This window comes from Garra rufa, chromosome 24 (genome assembly GCF_049309525.1).
Source record: "Garra rufa chromosome 24, GarRuf1.0, whole genome shotgun sequence".
Taxonomy (NCBI): Eukaryota; Metazoa; Chordata; class Actinopteri; order Cypriniformes; family Cyprinidae; genus Garra; species Garra rufa.
Genome location: NC_133384.1, coordinates 27,697,576 through 27,714,385, shown reverse-complemented (window position 1 = coordinate 27,714,385; position 16,810 = coordinate 27,697,576). Strand labels below are relative to the sequence as shown.

The 16,810-nt window shown below is 32.9% G+C and overlaps 2 protein-coding genes across 3 annotated transcripts in view; both read left to right on the top strand.

Moving 5' to 3' along the window:
- prkag2a (protein kinase, AMP-activated, gamma 2 non-catalytic subunit a) overlaps window positions 1–16,810 on the top strand; it is a 234,895-nt gene that overhangs the window by 140,834 nt on the left and 77,251 nt on the right. The window lies entirely within an intron of this gene.
- The window catches only part of arhgap29a (Rho GTPase activating protein 29a), a 62,241-nt gene continuing 46,720 nt past the window's right edge, over window positions 1,290–16,810 (top strand). Inside the window, exons 1-2 of the mRNA XM_073830830.1 lie at window positions 1,290–1,390; window positions 3,710–4,082. Coding sequence (XP_073686931.1) covers window positions 3,800–4,082 — 283 coding nt within the window. The 5' untranslated portion in view covers window positions 1,290–1,390; window positions 3,710–3,799. The remainder of the gene's footprint in view (window positions 1,391–3,709; window positions 4,083–16,810) is intronic.

Sequence of the window (16,810 nt, the reverse complement as noted above, 5' to 3'; positions counted from 1 at the left end):
ATATTCATGATTAATGTAGGCTAATACTAAGTGTGTTTTTCAGAAAAACAGCAGCTGGGATTTGCAATTATTTTACTTCCTAAATAGCCTGTTATTAATTATTAACCATTATTAAACCTCCAGGGTTATTTAGTGGCTTAAACCAGTAAATCCTAATGGTGTTATTTATTCTTAACACTTAAAAAAATATACAATTTCCTGAAATTCTCTAATATTACATAGGATGTGCTGTTCTTTTTTTCCACCTTGGTTATGTAACTGTCAGTCTGCTTTCTGTATGATTCATTGCTGTTGCTTGAATGCTGTCATGCCTGGTGGATCATTAGCTCCATAAACAGGGGAAGGTAGTGAATGCTTATATTTTCCCCAGAGGAAGATGATTATATCAGTCAGTATGGCTCTGCATTGCTCTGCCACATACTCTGAATTAGCCAACATCGATTACAGTGGGTTTAATGGGTTTATTATGCATAAAAGTTTATATATTGTAGCTTGTAATGTCCATGTTTTCATGTTCTGTGAAAATGGCTGTCAGGCCGGATTGACTGGTTGACTGGATATGATGTATGCTGCTTTATGTAAACCACCACCATTATATGCTGGGGGGGGGGGGGGGGGGATGACAGTATTAGTCTGACTGTATTGACTATAAATAAGGGAGTAAATATGATTATACTTCTGAGTTGTGAGCAGGGGAAACCATTTAAACTTTCTCATGCATTTATTCAGTTTTTTGTTTTGCAGTATTTTTGTATAACTAAAAAGTAAAACCAAAATAAGATTTTCATTACTTGAAATAATTTTTTAAATACATTTTTTTTAACTAAAAACAGAAACAAATAAAATGTAAAATATAAAACTAAAAGACATTAAAAATTACAAAAATTACAATTTACTAACACTTTAAAACAGAAAATTAAAAAATAAAATGATCGTAACACCAAAAAGCAGCCACTAGATGGATCAAATCCTTAGGCAAATTTCAGTTTCTAATCTTGAGCAGTGATTTTAAATGCCCTGTATTCGTAATAACCTTAAATATCAGATATGAACAGTACATTCAGGAAAAGTCATCTTGAGGCGTTATTTATATACTCCAAAAGAACAGAAGCCGTGTATTTCAATATATCGTCCATAGTCCATTATACACCTGTTGTTAGTGGGTGGAGACAGATGCCCCGCCTCTCTTTCACCGGGACCAATCAGGAGTTAGATTGCCGCTAAAGGGCGGGGCGAAGCCGAGCGGAATGTGAAGCGCACTTTAGACAGCATTATTTCAGTTTACGGGACGGAAACGGTAGAGCTAACCGGGGATTTAACGGTATTTCGGATATATTGTGGTTTCCAATGTACATGCACTTGTGTGCAATGATTGAGATATGCTCCTCAAGTGAGTATGAGTGTTTTAATTTCATATTTGATAAAAAACTAAATTGCTTATCTGGTGGGATATTGATGAAATACCTAAGTTTGAAGAACTACTTGTGAAGGTAAATCGCTGCACTGCGTATTTTAAATAGAAACTGAGGTAAATAGAAATAAACTAGGAATTAAATGAAATTAACAGCAAGTTGATCCACAAATGTGTAACTTTTGAGTTAGTTTGTGGTTAGTTTTATAGTTAAATACTTCCCACTTTACATTAATTACAAGTCTATTAAAGAAACGTTGTGTTGTTTGGGAATGGACTGCATATTTGCCATTGGGTTCAGTCTATTAGAATTTTCTCGTTTAATTTGATTGGTTTATTCGTTCAGTGCATCGTTATTTCACTTTATTCCAGTTAAAGCAGAGTATGATATTTAAATTTCAGTGTTTTTTTCAGTTTGGGACACTTAAAAAGTGAATTTTGGTAGAAATTGTGGTGTTGATGTGTCATTCTGTATTTAACTTTTGAGAGAAGAAGCTTTGGATTTTTTAAAAAGAAGTTGTCTAGCAGTCAATTCATGTTTCTCTGAAAATACTAACCTACAACTAATGTAAAAATGTCATTGTAATTAATGATATTTCTGATCTTTAAACTGTTATTCTGCTTCTCTGCCACTTCTCATTTTCATTCTAACTCATTAGAAACCATTTTAGGAAAGATTTGTTTGTTTTCTAAAACAATTAGTGTGAAAGTAATGACAGCAGGATTAAACTGTTAACATAAACACCAGTTATGCATGAAAACTGCAAAGCAGTATTTCCATGAAAATGTCTGGGTAAATTGTTTTAGTTTCTATAAAGTCCTGACTTTATTTTCATAATATGATTAGTAGATTTAATAGCGTCAGACTTTTATATTAATACTTGCTTGGCTGATCTTGTTTTGGTGGAAAAATAGATGTTTGGACTTCTAACGTGTTCTTACTAACCTTGTGTTTATCTCTTTTCTTATGAATGACAGCAACAGCTATATTTACAATCCACAGTGTGAGTTCTTTCAAAAATGGCAGAAATCCTAAACAAAGATAAAGTGAGATTACTTCATCTTTAGTCTGTGATGTTAGTAACTTGGCTTTCCTCGAAGCGTTTTATCTTGAGCAAAGTTTAGACACTGGGATTGTGTTTACCTGTATTTTTAAGTTATAAAAAGAGCACTTGATATAAAGAATGCAAGTCTTATACACTACCAGTCAAAAAGTTTTGAACAGTAAGATTTTTTATGTATTTTTTTTTTAAGTAGTCTCTTCTGCTCACTAAACCTGCATTTATTTGATCTAAAATAGAGCAAAAGCAGTAAAACTGTGAAACACTTTTACTATTTAATGTAAGTGCTTTCTATTTGAATATATTTTAAAATGTATTTTTTAGTGTGATCAAAACTAAATTTGCAGCATCATTACTCCAGTCTTAATTTTTTAATGAATATTATCTGAAATAAAAACCCTTTGTAACATTATACACTATACCTTTCAAAAGCTTGGAGAAATTATTGAAATGAATACTTTTATTTAGCAAGGATGCTTTAAATTGGTCAAAAGATGATAATATAATGTTACAAAAGATTTCTATTTCAGATAAATGAACTTTCTATTTATCAAAGAAACCTGAAAAATCTACTCAGCCATTTTCAACATAATAATAACAATAAATGTTTTTTTTTGAGCAGCAAATCAGAATATTAGAATGGTTTCTGAAGGATCATGTGACTGGAGTGATAATGCTAAAAATCAGTTTTGAAATCACAGGAATAAATTACATTTTAAAATATATTCAAATAGAAAACAGTCATTTTAAATAATACAAATATTTCAGAATTTTAATGTTTTTGCAGTACTTGGGATTAAATAAATGCAGGCTTGGTGAGCAGAACAGACTTCTTCAAAAAAAAAAACATTAAAACTTTTGACTCGTAGTGTATGTGAAATAATACAGTCTGATGCAGGCATGATCGAGTTAGAGGTTTAAAGTGAAATAAAGACTTTTCCCAAGCTTTCCTAAGCCTCGGGTCACAGTCAAATTATGCCTTTGAAATTCCAGGTTTGCTTGTAACAAATATCCCCATCTAAAAGTATATCCGAGCAGGTTTCTTAATTTGAAATGTAAATCACTGTTGAGGCTCAGTGAAGGCTAAACCAATTTGGTGTGTAAAACATCCCTATTAGAGCACAGCTTAAATTTCCCCAGTGTGTGCGCGCCTGCGCAGTAAGGTCCAGCAAATAAAAGTGTTCTTGTCTTTAAACATTAGAGGTTTAACCATACGTTGACTCTGTTGTGCACACAGGACTAACTGTCAGTGGTGAGGAAACTCTTGGAATCTGAGAGTCTCCAGGGAGCGTTGTACTGGGATCCTTTCAAACTGGCTGCAGCTGGGATGTTTGCTGCTGGGATGCTGCAGCAAAGCAGCGGAGGACTGAGCAAGCGATCGCAGGGAATGGCACGGCTTCCCAACTCCCACTTTTTCCCCCTTTCCTCGGGCTCAGGGTCATGGGGTTTGGGCCGTTCGGCGAAGAGCGGCTCTCTAAGCTCTATCAGCTCGGGGTCGGACAGCATGGACATGGCGGGCGCTGATCCCGACTGCATCATGCAGCTGGTCAACGATGTGCGGAGGTTTGCAGATGTGCTGCTTCACCTCAAGGAAGCCTTTAACACCAAAGGTAAGAGTGAGACTATACAGAGTTGTTGTTGTTGGGGGTCAACGTTAGCCTTGGTTTCACGGTCACTACCCTTTCGTTATCTTTTTTGGATAATGGCAAGGGAAAGTTTATTTGCCTTTAACACTGTGAATTCATTCAACAATGCCAGCAATCTTAAACAAATATAAAGTCACAGTCAGAGATAACTTTGTCTGTGGTGAGTGAATAAGTAATAATTGACTTAACATACAGGAGTCACCACTAATAAGCTACTAAATATATTGTAGTAGCCTACTTTTTTGTGCAGCTGCTTTGCAACGATTTGTATTGTGAAAAGCGCTATACAAATAAACTTGAAGATGAAGATGAAATAGGCCCCATCATTTTGAGCTAAATGTGTTCAAAAGTCTGAAAAAACAGTGTGTAAGTTTAAGAATGTCACTACTGAACACATTTAGCTTTTATGTGTGTACAACTGTTCAGAACTGTGCTAGGTAACCATGTTCTGATTAGCATCTTTGAGCTAGGTTCAAAAGTATCTAAAATTGCCACTACTAAAACAGTCACAACGAAAATATTTGGTGAAGTTTTAGTAGTGACGTCTTTGTTTTTGGGGGGTGTTATCCCATAAAATTGTCACTGCCGTAACATTCATGTCCGAAACATTTGGTGACGTTTCAGTAGTGACATCTTTGTTTTTTGGGGGGGGTGTTATCCCATAAAATTGTCACTACTGAAACAATCAAGACCAAGACATTTGATGAAGTTTCGGTAGTGACATCTTTGTTTTTTTGAGTGTTATTCCATAAAATTGTCACTGCCGTAACATTCATGTCCGAAACATTTGGTGACGTTTTGGTAGTGACATCTTTGTTTTTGGGGGGTGTTATCCCATAAAATTGTCACTACCGTAACATTCACGACCAAAATGTTTAGTGAAGTTTCGATGGTGACATCTTTGTTTCTTGGGGTGTTATCCAATAAAATTGTCACTACCATAACAGTCACTACCAAAATATTTGGTGAAGTTTAGGTAGTGACATCTTTGTTTTTTTGGGGGGAGTGTTATCCCATAAAATTGTCACTACTAAAACAATCAAGACCAAAACATTTGATAAAGTTTCGGTAGTGACATCTTTGTTTTTTTGAGTGTTATTCCATAAAATTGTCATTACCGTAACAATAATGACTGAAACATTTGGTGACGTTTTGGTAGTGACATCTTTGGTTTTTTTTGTGTTATTTCTTAAAATTGTCCTTACCATAACAGTCACGACCAAAGCATTTAGTGAAGTTTTCGTAATAACATGTCTGTTTTTTGGGGTGTTATCCCATAAAATTCTCACTACCGTAACATTCACAACAAAAACGTTTGGTAAAAAGTTTCGGCAGTGACGTCTTTTATTTTTTGGGTGTTATCCCATAAAATTGTCACTGGTGTAACATCAATCACGACCAAAACATTTGATGAAGTTTCAGTAGTGATATCTTTGTTTTTTTGAGTGTTATCCCATAAAATTCTCACTAAGGTAACAGTCACGACTAAAACATTTGGTGACATTTCGGTAGTGACATCTTTGTTTTTTTTTTGGTGTAATTTAATAAAATTGTCACTGCAATAACAGTCATGTCTGTAGGTTTTGGTAGTAACATATTTGTTTTTTGGGGTGTTATCCCATAAAATTCCTACTACCGTAACATTCACAACAGAAACATTTGGACAGTAGTACAGTAGTGTAAATGTTTGTAATTTAGTATGTTTTAGTCACGTTTTAGTAGTGAGTTAAAATTGTGTAATGACATTCCGAAAATGTGCTTTCATGACCGAAACATGGGATGTTTTGTAAAAAATAAAGTATACTAAATGATTAACTTAGATGTTATGATAGTGTTTGGTTCAGTGTATATTCAAACTAATGAATTCTTAAGTTTGAAATTAGTGTGTTCAACTTTTTGCCTTTTACAAAGAAAAATTGGATTCAAAATACAACAAATCTCATAAATCACACTTGAACTATTGTTAAAATTGTAATTGTTATTAAATTATATATTACTGTGTTTCAGTAGTGACAAATTTGGGGAGAGGACAAATATTCCCAAACTTTCTGAAAATACAATATGGGGATTAACTGCACAATTACTAGAAACACGTACCTTGGATATTATACAATTTGGATACATACAACATTTGTGGAAAAAGACACATTTTTTTCAAGATGTTTCCAACTCCGACTTTGAACCAATTCTGTAGAATGGCCAGTTATAATTTATTATATATATATATATATATATATATATTAGGGGTGGGCATAGATTAATTTTTTTAATCTAGATTAATCTAGATTAAATCTTGGAATTAATCTAGATTAATCTAGATTAAAATGGCTAATTTGAATTCTGCTGAAGGCATTCAGAATATGTGTACTTCCCAAATAATGACTTAAAAGTCTTTGAGAATGGATCATAAAGCTCATAAAGCTTTTCTATGATAATTTGTTGATGAAAATAAATTATGTTCAATTAGATGTACTTGTGTTTACTAACTAACTAACAATGAAATTATTTTTTCTACCTATTAGATTGTGTTTTTTTTAACGTCAACACTTACCCAGCCCATGTTACACCGTACTTTTATTTTGACAGGTTTGCCATGAAGTTTCTGTGTCATACAGTATGATATGATGATAGTTTTGAAACGGTAAAAGTGACACTCACAGCAGTTTGGGAGATTGAGTTTATCTGTTCATGTGAGATGAAAATGCCAAAAATTACCGGGAGCGTCACGTGTGTTTCGGTATGCGTGTAGTAAAAGCTCGTCTCCGCCATTCAGACATACAGCTAGGCAAACGGAACATATCGGATTCATATTAAAACGGTCTTTTGCATTTCAGTTTTCACATACACTAGTCCATATCGCGATTTGAATTAAGTGACTGACCAACATTTGATTTATGAATCCAAAAAACGACGAATTTACGTGGCATTTCGCTATAGTAGATCCGGGTTTTATGAATGGAGGACGACGTGATCCCGTCTGTGTTTTGGCGGAGGAGACTTAAACGCGCGACCATAATAGTCTTCGGTATACATCCGCGTTAAACTATCAAGGTGAAAGTCATCATAGCTTGCGTAGTTTAGACCCAGCTCCCAACCCAGATTTGAGAATAGATTAACGGCGATATTTTTTTTAACGCGCGATAAGAGTTTCACGTTAACGCAGCACGTTAACGCCGATAACGGCCCACCACTAATATATATATATATATAAATAGTGTCTGTTTTCAAACAGATTTCCGAATCACTCGCCCATAAGCAATTGGCCAGACAAACAGTTTATCCCGCCTCCAGACTCATGCCATTGGTTGAGCCAGTGTTACTGTGTTGTGACCAGAAAATTATGGGGGAATTAATAATGGCTTTTCGGAACTTAGGTGTGAAATTGTGGGAATATTTGATCAAATAATACTCTGTTTTATTATTAATGAGCTTTTCCTCTATACTCTGTAATAGGGCTGGGCAATTTGGCTTAGAATCAAAATCTCGATTGATTGAACATTTTAACCCGATTACGATTAATGAACGATTATTTTATTTATTAATAAAATTATATTTAATTATATTTATATAATATTTATTTTTTTGCCCTCATAGTTCACTGACAAGTTTTGTACAGTAAATATGCTCACATATTACAAGCGAGAGATTTTTGGATGAAGGGTGCATTACTTGATTTTAAAATAATTGAAGGAAACACACTATCTACGATCTATGATTATTAATTGAAATCAGTGTTGAACAACTGAAATTAAAGCAAGCATTGCTTAAAACGAAAAGTCACATTTTTCTTAAATTAGTGAAAATAAATAACTTGCACTATTGGAAACAAAATAAATAATTTTCAATCTTTTTCATATTAAAAGTAGAAAATAAGCAATATCTCCTCTAAATAAAATTACCCTTGTATATCCTGTAAATACTTTTTACTGTATAAATACTGTTTAAGCTCTCCATCGACATGTCGGCGGAATAACGGAACGGAGCGCTTGTGTTTTTTAAAGGGAAAGTAATTGAAATAATCTTCCTGGAAAAATTTTAACGATTATAGGTTCTGAATGTCGATTTCGATTATTTTTCGATTAATCGCCCAGCCCTACTCTGTAATCTTAAGTGAAGTGTTTTAAAACAGCAAGAAATGTTTTTATAATAGAGGAGTGAATGAAGATTAACAGGATGATTGCCCTTGCATGTGCGCTTACTGCATTCCCAAGGCAGTGGTGTTTGGGTGCGTTTGGATGGGGTCCAGTGTGCTAATCCTTGCCTTTGCTTGAGAGTTCCTTAATAAGGAGGTGATGGAGGGGTGGCTGTGTGTGTATGTGGTGGGGGGTGTTTCCAGCCTCCCATTGTGTCTGTGCCATGTTGTCCAGGGTCTGTAGGAATCTCTCCTTTTGTTCGTCGGGGTGATGGAGGGTCCTTGACCCCAGCTGGGTAGGAGAGTTACTCTGAGAGCTGCCAGTGTGTGACCGCTGCTTTTGGCCTCCAGGTCTCTCCTTCCCGCAGCTTTGGACCTTGAACAGTAGGAACACCAGATCTGAGTGGGGGTGTTACTCTCCCAATCATTGAAGACTTACAAACTATGTGTCAGTCTTACATTGTTGTCATAGTTCTGAAAGTGTGGCGCTTTACAAATGCGTCTCGGGCGTGGAATCTTTCCGTAGAGTGACCTTATTAAAGATCTGAAAAAGACCATTGGCAAAACAGTTACACTTTTAGAGAAGAAAGGTTAACGGTTAAACACGTGTGTTGCATTTCTGAAAAGATCCCTTTGTGTGTCTGTCTTGGTGGCATGTATCGGCAGGAATTATGTAAATAAGCTTAGTAACACACTAACATATGAGTTATGTCGCAGAGCTTTTGTGGTAATCGGCTGAAATTCAGCTAAATGCAGGAAAAGGAGACTAATTGGACAGGAAGTTGAATTTGAGAGAGTGCTGAGAAAGCAAGAGCCACCTTTTCATGGAAATGTTTTAAAGTGCAAGCAAACAGTAAATCACTACTTCTACTTTGTAAACTGCAGCAGACATTTGCGTCATCACTGAAATGCTGTTGTCAGTGTGAATTTATTAAATTTGTTTAGGGCTGGGCAATATAGTTAAATTTTATTTGATCAATAAATATATGAGCTTTTATGTATAATATAATAGAAATATTTAATTATATATTTTCAGCCTTTTGACAAATAAATGAAGATTTAAAAATAGAGTAAATATATATATATATATATATATATATATATATATATATATATATATATGATATTAAAAAATGAATTTAAACGTATGAAATTTAAAAATGTGTGTGTGTGTGTGTGTGTGTGTGTATGTTTATATATATATATATATATATATATATATATATAGCTAAATATATACACACACATAATATAATATAATATAATATAATATAATATAATTAATATAATATAATGGCTAATTATATATTTTCAGCCTTTTGACAATTTCATAATTATTTAAAAATATACATATATGGTTTAATTAATTATATGTATGATATTTATGTATTTATATTAATGATTTTAATATTTAAATGTGTAAATGTAAACACACACACACACACACACACACACACACATATATATATATATATATATATATATATATATATATATATATATTAGCCATTTGAGAAATTTATAAATTTTATATAATATATAAATAACAAATACATTTAATTGGATTTTTATATATAATATTAAACAATATGATATTGATATTTAAATGTGTATAAGTTTAAATTTTTCCAGTCTAATTTTTTCCAAAATATATTAATATTTTAGTTTATATTTATAATTTAATTAGGTTTAAATTTATTTATTAAGTATTTATTTAAATAAATAAACACACACACACACACACACACACACACACACACACACACACACACACACACACACACACACACACACACACACACACACACACACACACACACGTATAATATAATATATTTATATTAATTATATTAATATTTAAATGTGTGTATGCATATATGTATATAACTAAATACGTACACATGCATAATATAATATAATATAATTATATTATATTTTTTCAGCCTTTGACAAATAAATGAATATTTAAAAAAAATGTAGTTAAATTAAATATATGTTTGATATTTATATATATTATATATATATATTATTTATTATTTACATATATATATTAGCCTTTTGACAAATTAATACATTTTATATAATATATAAATAACAAATACATTTTAATTGTATATATTTATATATAATATTAAACATATGATATTGATATTTAAATTGATATAAATGTACATTTTTCCAGCATACATTTTTCCAAAATATATTAATATTTGAGTTTATATTTATGATTTAATTAAGTTTTTAATTATTATTTATTAAATATTTATTTACAATTGTTTCAAATAACATATAAATATAATGTCACGTGTGGGTTTTAAAGACGGATGACACTAACAAACGTTTCAGTTATTGTTTTGAGAAAAATTATTTGAAAAGAAGCACAAGGGTCTTCAGGAAACTTGATTACCAAATTTAAAGTATATAAAAACTGAAATTCACACTGCTAGTTCATTTTATATCACCAACAAATATTTTTGAATATATCTTAAACATTCTATATATCACCCAGCTCTACTTTCATGTATAAAAACAGCACCTATCTTCACAAATCATTGTATTTCTTCCACAGCCATTGATTTATTCCCAAGTTGTACACGAGGCACTTCAGATGTCCATTTAAATGAAGAAATACCCAAGCTTCCATTCACAAGTGGCTCTTGAGCCTTGTTTACACTGCTGTGCATAGGAAATGAACATTACATGGCCAGTATCTGGGTGATTAGTGTTTTGCATCAGCGCACATCTTCAAAGTGGTAATTGTTGGTAGTGAACTGGGTGGGGCTGAAGCAGAGCATAAAAGAGCTTGTTGGGAATCAGTTGCTCTGCTGTGATTGAAAGTGATTTAGATCCTTTCAGTTTATGGCTGTATTGTCTCTGCAGTGTGTGGCAGCAGAAAGACACCCCTCGCTTCTCAAAGCCTCCAGGAAGAGAAACCGTGGAGCCATTATCAACAGTGCAATATTTCGGCCCATTACAAAACAGCTGCTTTATTCACATGCGCTGATGTGAGGGCCACTTCCTTTGTCTCTCGTCCTTAGATTTGTTCTTCGAGCAAACTGGCAGCTTCTGGCAGTGAGTCGACTTTCCCATGCAAGAATAGCAAGAACCTTGAGATCCCTCCTTAGGGAGTAGTGGTCTGCTATAGTAGGAATTCATTTTTTTTTTCTATCTGAAGTCAAGCGTGTCACCTTAAATGGCAATTATTGAACTGCTGCTCTCATAGACAGCACTGTTGAGAAGCCGAGGCTGGTCGCTATATTTCATGATCTGCTTTTAATAGTTTTATTGGATTTGAATCGAGGAAAAACATCTCGGTGGCTTGTTTTCACATCGCTCCCAGGTTTGAGGTCTAGACGGCTTCCATAAAGATGTCTTTACAATGAGAGGGATTTTTGAATATCTTGAAAAGGTCGTGACCTTGCCCGGGGGCCGCACATGATGGACATGTTGGTAATTGGATTGGATTATTTTGGGGTCTGCGCTGGCCTGGGACATAACTGGCAGTTTGGGCTCTGAACTCAGAGGTCAGTATTGAAGTATGTAGTTTAATGTGGGGGGTAGAGAGATATTGTGTTTTTTTTTTTCACTTTAAAGATCAAGAAACTTTGTAAATTGTGTAAATACTGATTTGATGTGTTGATTTATGAGTTTTTTGTGTGTGACATAAGAAATATAGGATGCACAATATATATCAGTACTAATATACCTGTTATCAGCAGATTTGAGTTTTTTTTTAAATGAATTTTTGCATTTTCAATATTGAATTTTGAATTGTAAATGCTTGTTTTCCTAAGATTATCTTTGCCGTTATTTAATGTTTGCTTAAAGTTCATCTTTAGAAACACCAGTTCTGTAATAACACTGTAAACTGCAGTAAATATCAAAATAAATAACCATATTGTTGTTTTATTGCCTGAAATGCTTTATTGTCAGTATGAATTTATTGCATTTGTTTAGAGATCGGCAGTAGGGATCTCTCTGTTTTTGACTTATAATATTGTATGTTATATATATAAATACACTACCAGTCAAAAGTTTTTGAACAGTAGGATTTTTAATGTTTTTTTAAAGGAGTAACAACTGCTCACCAAGCCTGCATTTATTTGATCCAAAGTACAGCTAAAACAGTAACATTTTTAAATATTTTTACTATTTAAAATAACTGCTTTCTATTTGAATGTGTTTTAAAATGTATTTTTTTCGTGTGATTTCAAAGCATCATTGCTCCAGCTACGATCCTTCAGAAATCATTCTAATATTCTGATTTGCTGCTTAAAAAATCATGCTGAAAACAGCTGAGTAGAATTTTTTCAGGTTTCTTTGATGAATAGGAAGTTCAAAAGAACAGCATTTATCTGATTTAGAAATCTTTTGTAACATTATAAATGTCTTTATCATCACTTTTGATCAATTTAAAGCATCCTTGCTAAATAAAAGTATTATTTCAGATAAATGCTGATCTTTAGATCTTTCTATTCATCAACGAATCCTGAAAAATGTATTCAACTTTTTAAAATATTGATAATAATAAATGTTTCTTGAATAGCAAATACTAGAATGATTTCTGAAGGTTCATGTGACTCTGAAGACTGGAGAAATGATGCTGAAAATTTAGATTTGATCACAATAATAAATTACATTTTAAAATATATTCAAATAGAAAGCAGTTATTGTAAATGGTAAAAATATTTCACAATTTTACTGTTTTTGCTGTACTTTAGATCAAATAAATGCAGGCTTGGTGAGAAAAAAAAAAACATTAAAAAGCTTACTGTTCAAAAACTTTTGACTGGTAGTGTATATTTATATTTTGTATATATTTTCAGCCTTACAAGACAAATAAATTCTTTAATTGCAAATAATTTTTAAATATATTATCATAATAATTTAAAAAAAAGAATTGTAATTTTGTTCATTTATCTGCCATACAAATGAAATGATTATTGTTTTATTGTATCGAGTGTTTATATTAAATGATTTGTGTAATAGTCCACCCAAAAATGAAAATTCTGTCATTAATTACTCACCCTCATGTTGTTTCAAACCCGTAAGACTTTCGTTCATTTTTAAGACACAAATTAAGATATATTTGATGAAATCCGAGAGCTTTGTTACCCTGCATAGACCGTGATGCAACTGAAACGTCCACAGTCCAGAAAAGTAGTAAGGACATCATTAAAATAGTCCATGTGATGAAAAATAGATAAATAATGACTGTATTCATGCGTCGTGGTTGTGAGTGATGGCGGAGACTAATGCGAAAGAGAAGAAATTGTTGAATAAAGTTTTGTTTGTGCACAAAAAGTATTCTCGTAGCTTCATAACGTTATGGTTGAACCACTGATGTCACATGGACTATTTTAACGATGTTCTTACTTCCTTTCTGGGCCTTCAACGTATCAGTTGCATCGCTGTCTGTGCAGGGTCACAAAGCTCTCGGATTTCATCAGAAATATCTTAATTTGTGTTCTGAAGATGAATGAAAATCTTACAAGTTTGGAACAACATGACATAATTTCATTTTTTAAAACATAGAACTGCATATGAACAAACCCTGGCATACGTCTCTATATTCAAACATAGTACACTCTATAACTATAAAAGCATGGCAGGTGGCAATTACAGAGCATCCATTGTAGCATTGACCTCTAGTCTTACATTTTGAGACCGGTGTCTTTGATTTGCTGAGCTGGTCAGGTGTTGCGGTTGTCCCATGGGCGACTCAATCAAGCAGCAGGATGGTTGGCATGTGTCAGCTATTTTGGAAATGAAAAACAAGATGGCCTGTAATGAATACTGGCCCTATTCACCGAGGGAAATAAAGTGTGTAAGGTTCACTGCTCTCTTTATGATGTTTTGGAGACCCTCCATTCACGCTTGCTCATTTCTGACGGGAACCGCGGTGAGCTTTTTGCCTTTTGAAGAATCGCTGTTTGAATGCACAATTTCCAGTGTCAATTCTTCAAGACGCTTTGTTTAGAAGAAACAAAAATTGACACAACCACCCGCACATACACCAGAATCCGCTGCGATTGGCTGACGGGCGAAACCTGTTATTTCAAAGCAAAGTAGTCTATGTTTATCAATGCACTAACTGTTTAAGTCGCCCTGAAGTCTATGTGAACTCGAGGCTTCTCAGAGCGGAGATTTGTTTATTAGCAACTCCCAAGAGACAGTAAATTGTTTCTATTCTCCCCAAGTGCAGGACGGGTAAATAATCAACTGGTCATTTATGTAATTTCCCTCATATTTCAAATGCTTTGGGTTGCTTTATAGCTCACAGATGTTTCAAAGCTTTCCCAAACATAAACACTTGTTTAGTTATGTCAACTTTAGGAGAATCGATAAATCACATGCTTTATAATATCTCCGTATTGTGTGGTTCCTGTTTGATTGTGCTGGTGTAACCTTGAGAGGACCAGTCTGGTGTATTTTTAACTGTTAAATCAATATTGACCCGTTCCTGGTCGGCCGTTACCGCAGTCTGGGCTCATCATTTTGATAGGGGTGGGAAACGCAGTCCTCTCCTCTCCCATCCCCCCCACATACTCTGCATTCCTCCAGAACAAACGCTCACTTGTTGCTTTAGTGTCTTAGATCAACAGTTGCTGAATGTTGGACACTTTGGACAAAAAGAAACGGCATGAAACATTGACAGTGCTACTGTCCTGTACTGGTACAGTGACTTTATAGTCCATTATGATGAGTGGAAATGTTTGAAGTCAAAGAAAAAAAAGTTTGTCTTTGTAATAATCAAAATGTGCTGCTGTTGGATAACCAACAGCCATATAGCATTTTAGCATTGATTTCAAGTGTTTAATTGCAAACTTTGTTAAAAGGGATGTATGAATTGATCAAATTTATACTTTGGATAACAGTATCTGCTAGATACATTAATATAAAAATAATTAATTTTGTCATAAGAATTTTAGTATGTGCTCTTATATATATATATATATATATATATATATATATATATATATATATATATATATATATACTTTTTGTTTATAATTTAACTTGTGTTTTACTTTTAGCTTTTACTGATGTTTATTTCAGATTTAGTAATTTAGTGTTCAATGTATTTTATTTCAGGCAACATTTAAGTTTTGCATTTATAATATAAAAATTATATTATAACACACATTTTTATAATAAAACATTATTATATATTATTATTATTTATTAAACACTATATTATTATTATTATTATTATTATTATTATTATTATTATTATTAGAAATAAATGTTTTATATATTTATTTTTATTTATTTATTCATTTTTTTAGATTTTAAATGCAAAACTTAAACATGGCTTGAAATAAAATACATTGAAGCACTAAAATGATATAATAATAAAATAAAAATAATATAATATATAATTTAATATTATATATATGTGTGTACACTATATTTATATTTATTTATATATATATATATTAGGGCCGGGACTCGATTAAAAAATTTAATCTAATTAATTAGAGGCTTTGTAATTAATTAATCGAAATTAATCGCATTTTAATCGCATATAAATATTTGACCTGAGAACAGTGAGAAGTACGTTTTTTTATATGGATTTTTAGTATACCATTGAATAATGACTGAATACATAAGCTTAAACAAAAAAAAAATATTGTTTATTTTTGTTCAACCAAGTCCAACAGACCAGTGCAATATTGCCATTAAGTGTAGCAATAGGCTCGATGTGCTGCGGTGATATGCGAATTCCTTGTTGCATAGCTTGCACACAACCATGCTCTTATCGATGCTTCCATCCATTCATTTTTTATAACAAAATTTCCCATCCACAGGGCCAGCCAAAGCGGTCCCATCAGCTTTTTTGTCCATGTTCACTGTGGTTTGTTTTGCTGCGTCCCAATTCGCCTACGTATACTATGCCCTATAAGTATGTACTCTTTTTGTGAAGAAAAGTACATACTTTTGAGTATGTAGCAGAATAGTAGGCAAGCTTTGGGACTACTTCGTAACTGCTTCTTTAATGGACTCTGTTGCTTAGTTAGGTGAATCCTGTCACTGTTTAAACTGCCCTGTCAATCATCACAGTTAACATTATCTACATTTCGTTTAATTTAATTTCCTACCGTATTAGAGAGAAATTAAGAGGCACGTTTTTTAACGAGTCTTTCATGCCGAGAACTTTGCCTCTTGTGTTTGATTAATTATGCATTTAAACGTTAATGACCAAACCTATCATTATAAATGTTGCTGCACATGGAATATAACACGGATAACATTTAAAAAATATTTTTTATCAGGTTACACACTGATTATTTATCACTCAAACCCCTTTCTCTACCTGTCCGTTGGTCGCGCATATCCTCCATGTTTGTAGTTTTTTAACACTTTTTATGCGTGTTTGTAGTTCTAATCGAATCCTCGTTCACGGCGCAGTGTGTTGTGGGCAATAATAGCCGTTAGAGTGTGCATTGATCGTTAAGTAGTAGACCATCCGGGAATCTTTGGAATACTTTTTTAACATACTACGATTTGGGACATATACTATTTAGGACGGACGCAGCTTGTCTGAACCATAGACTGT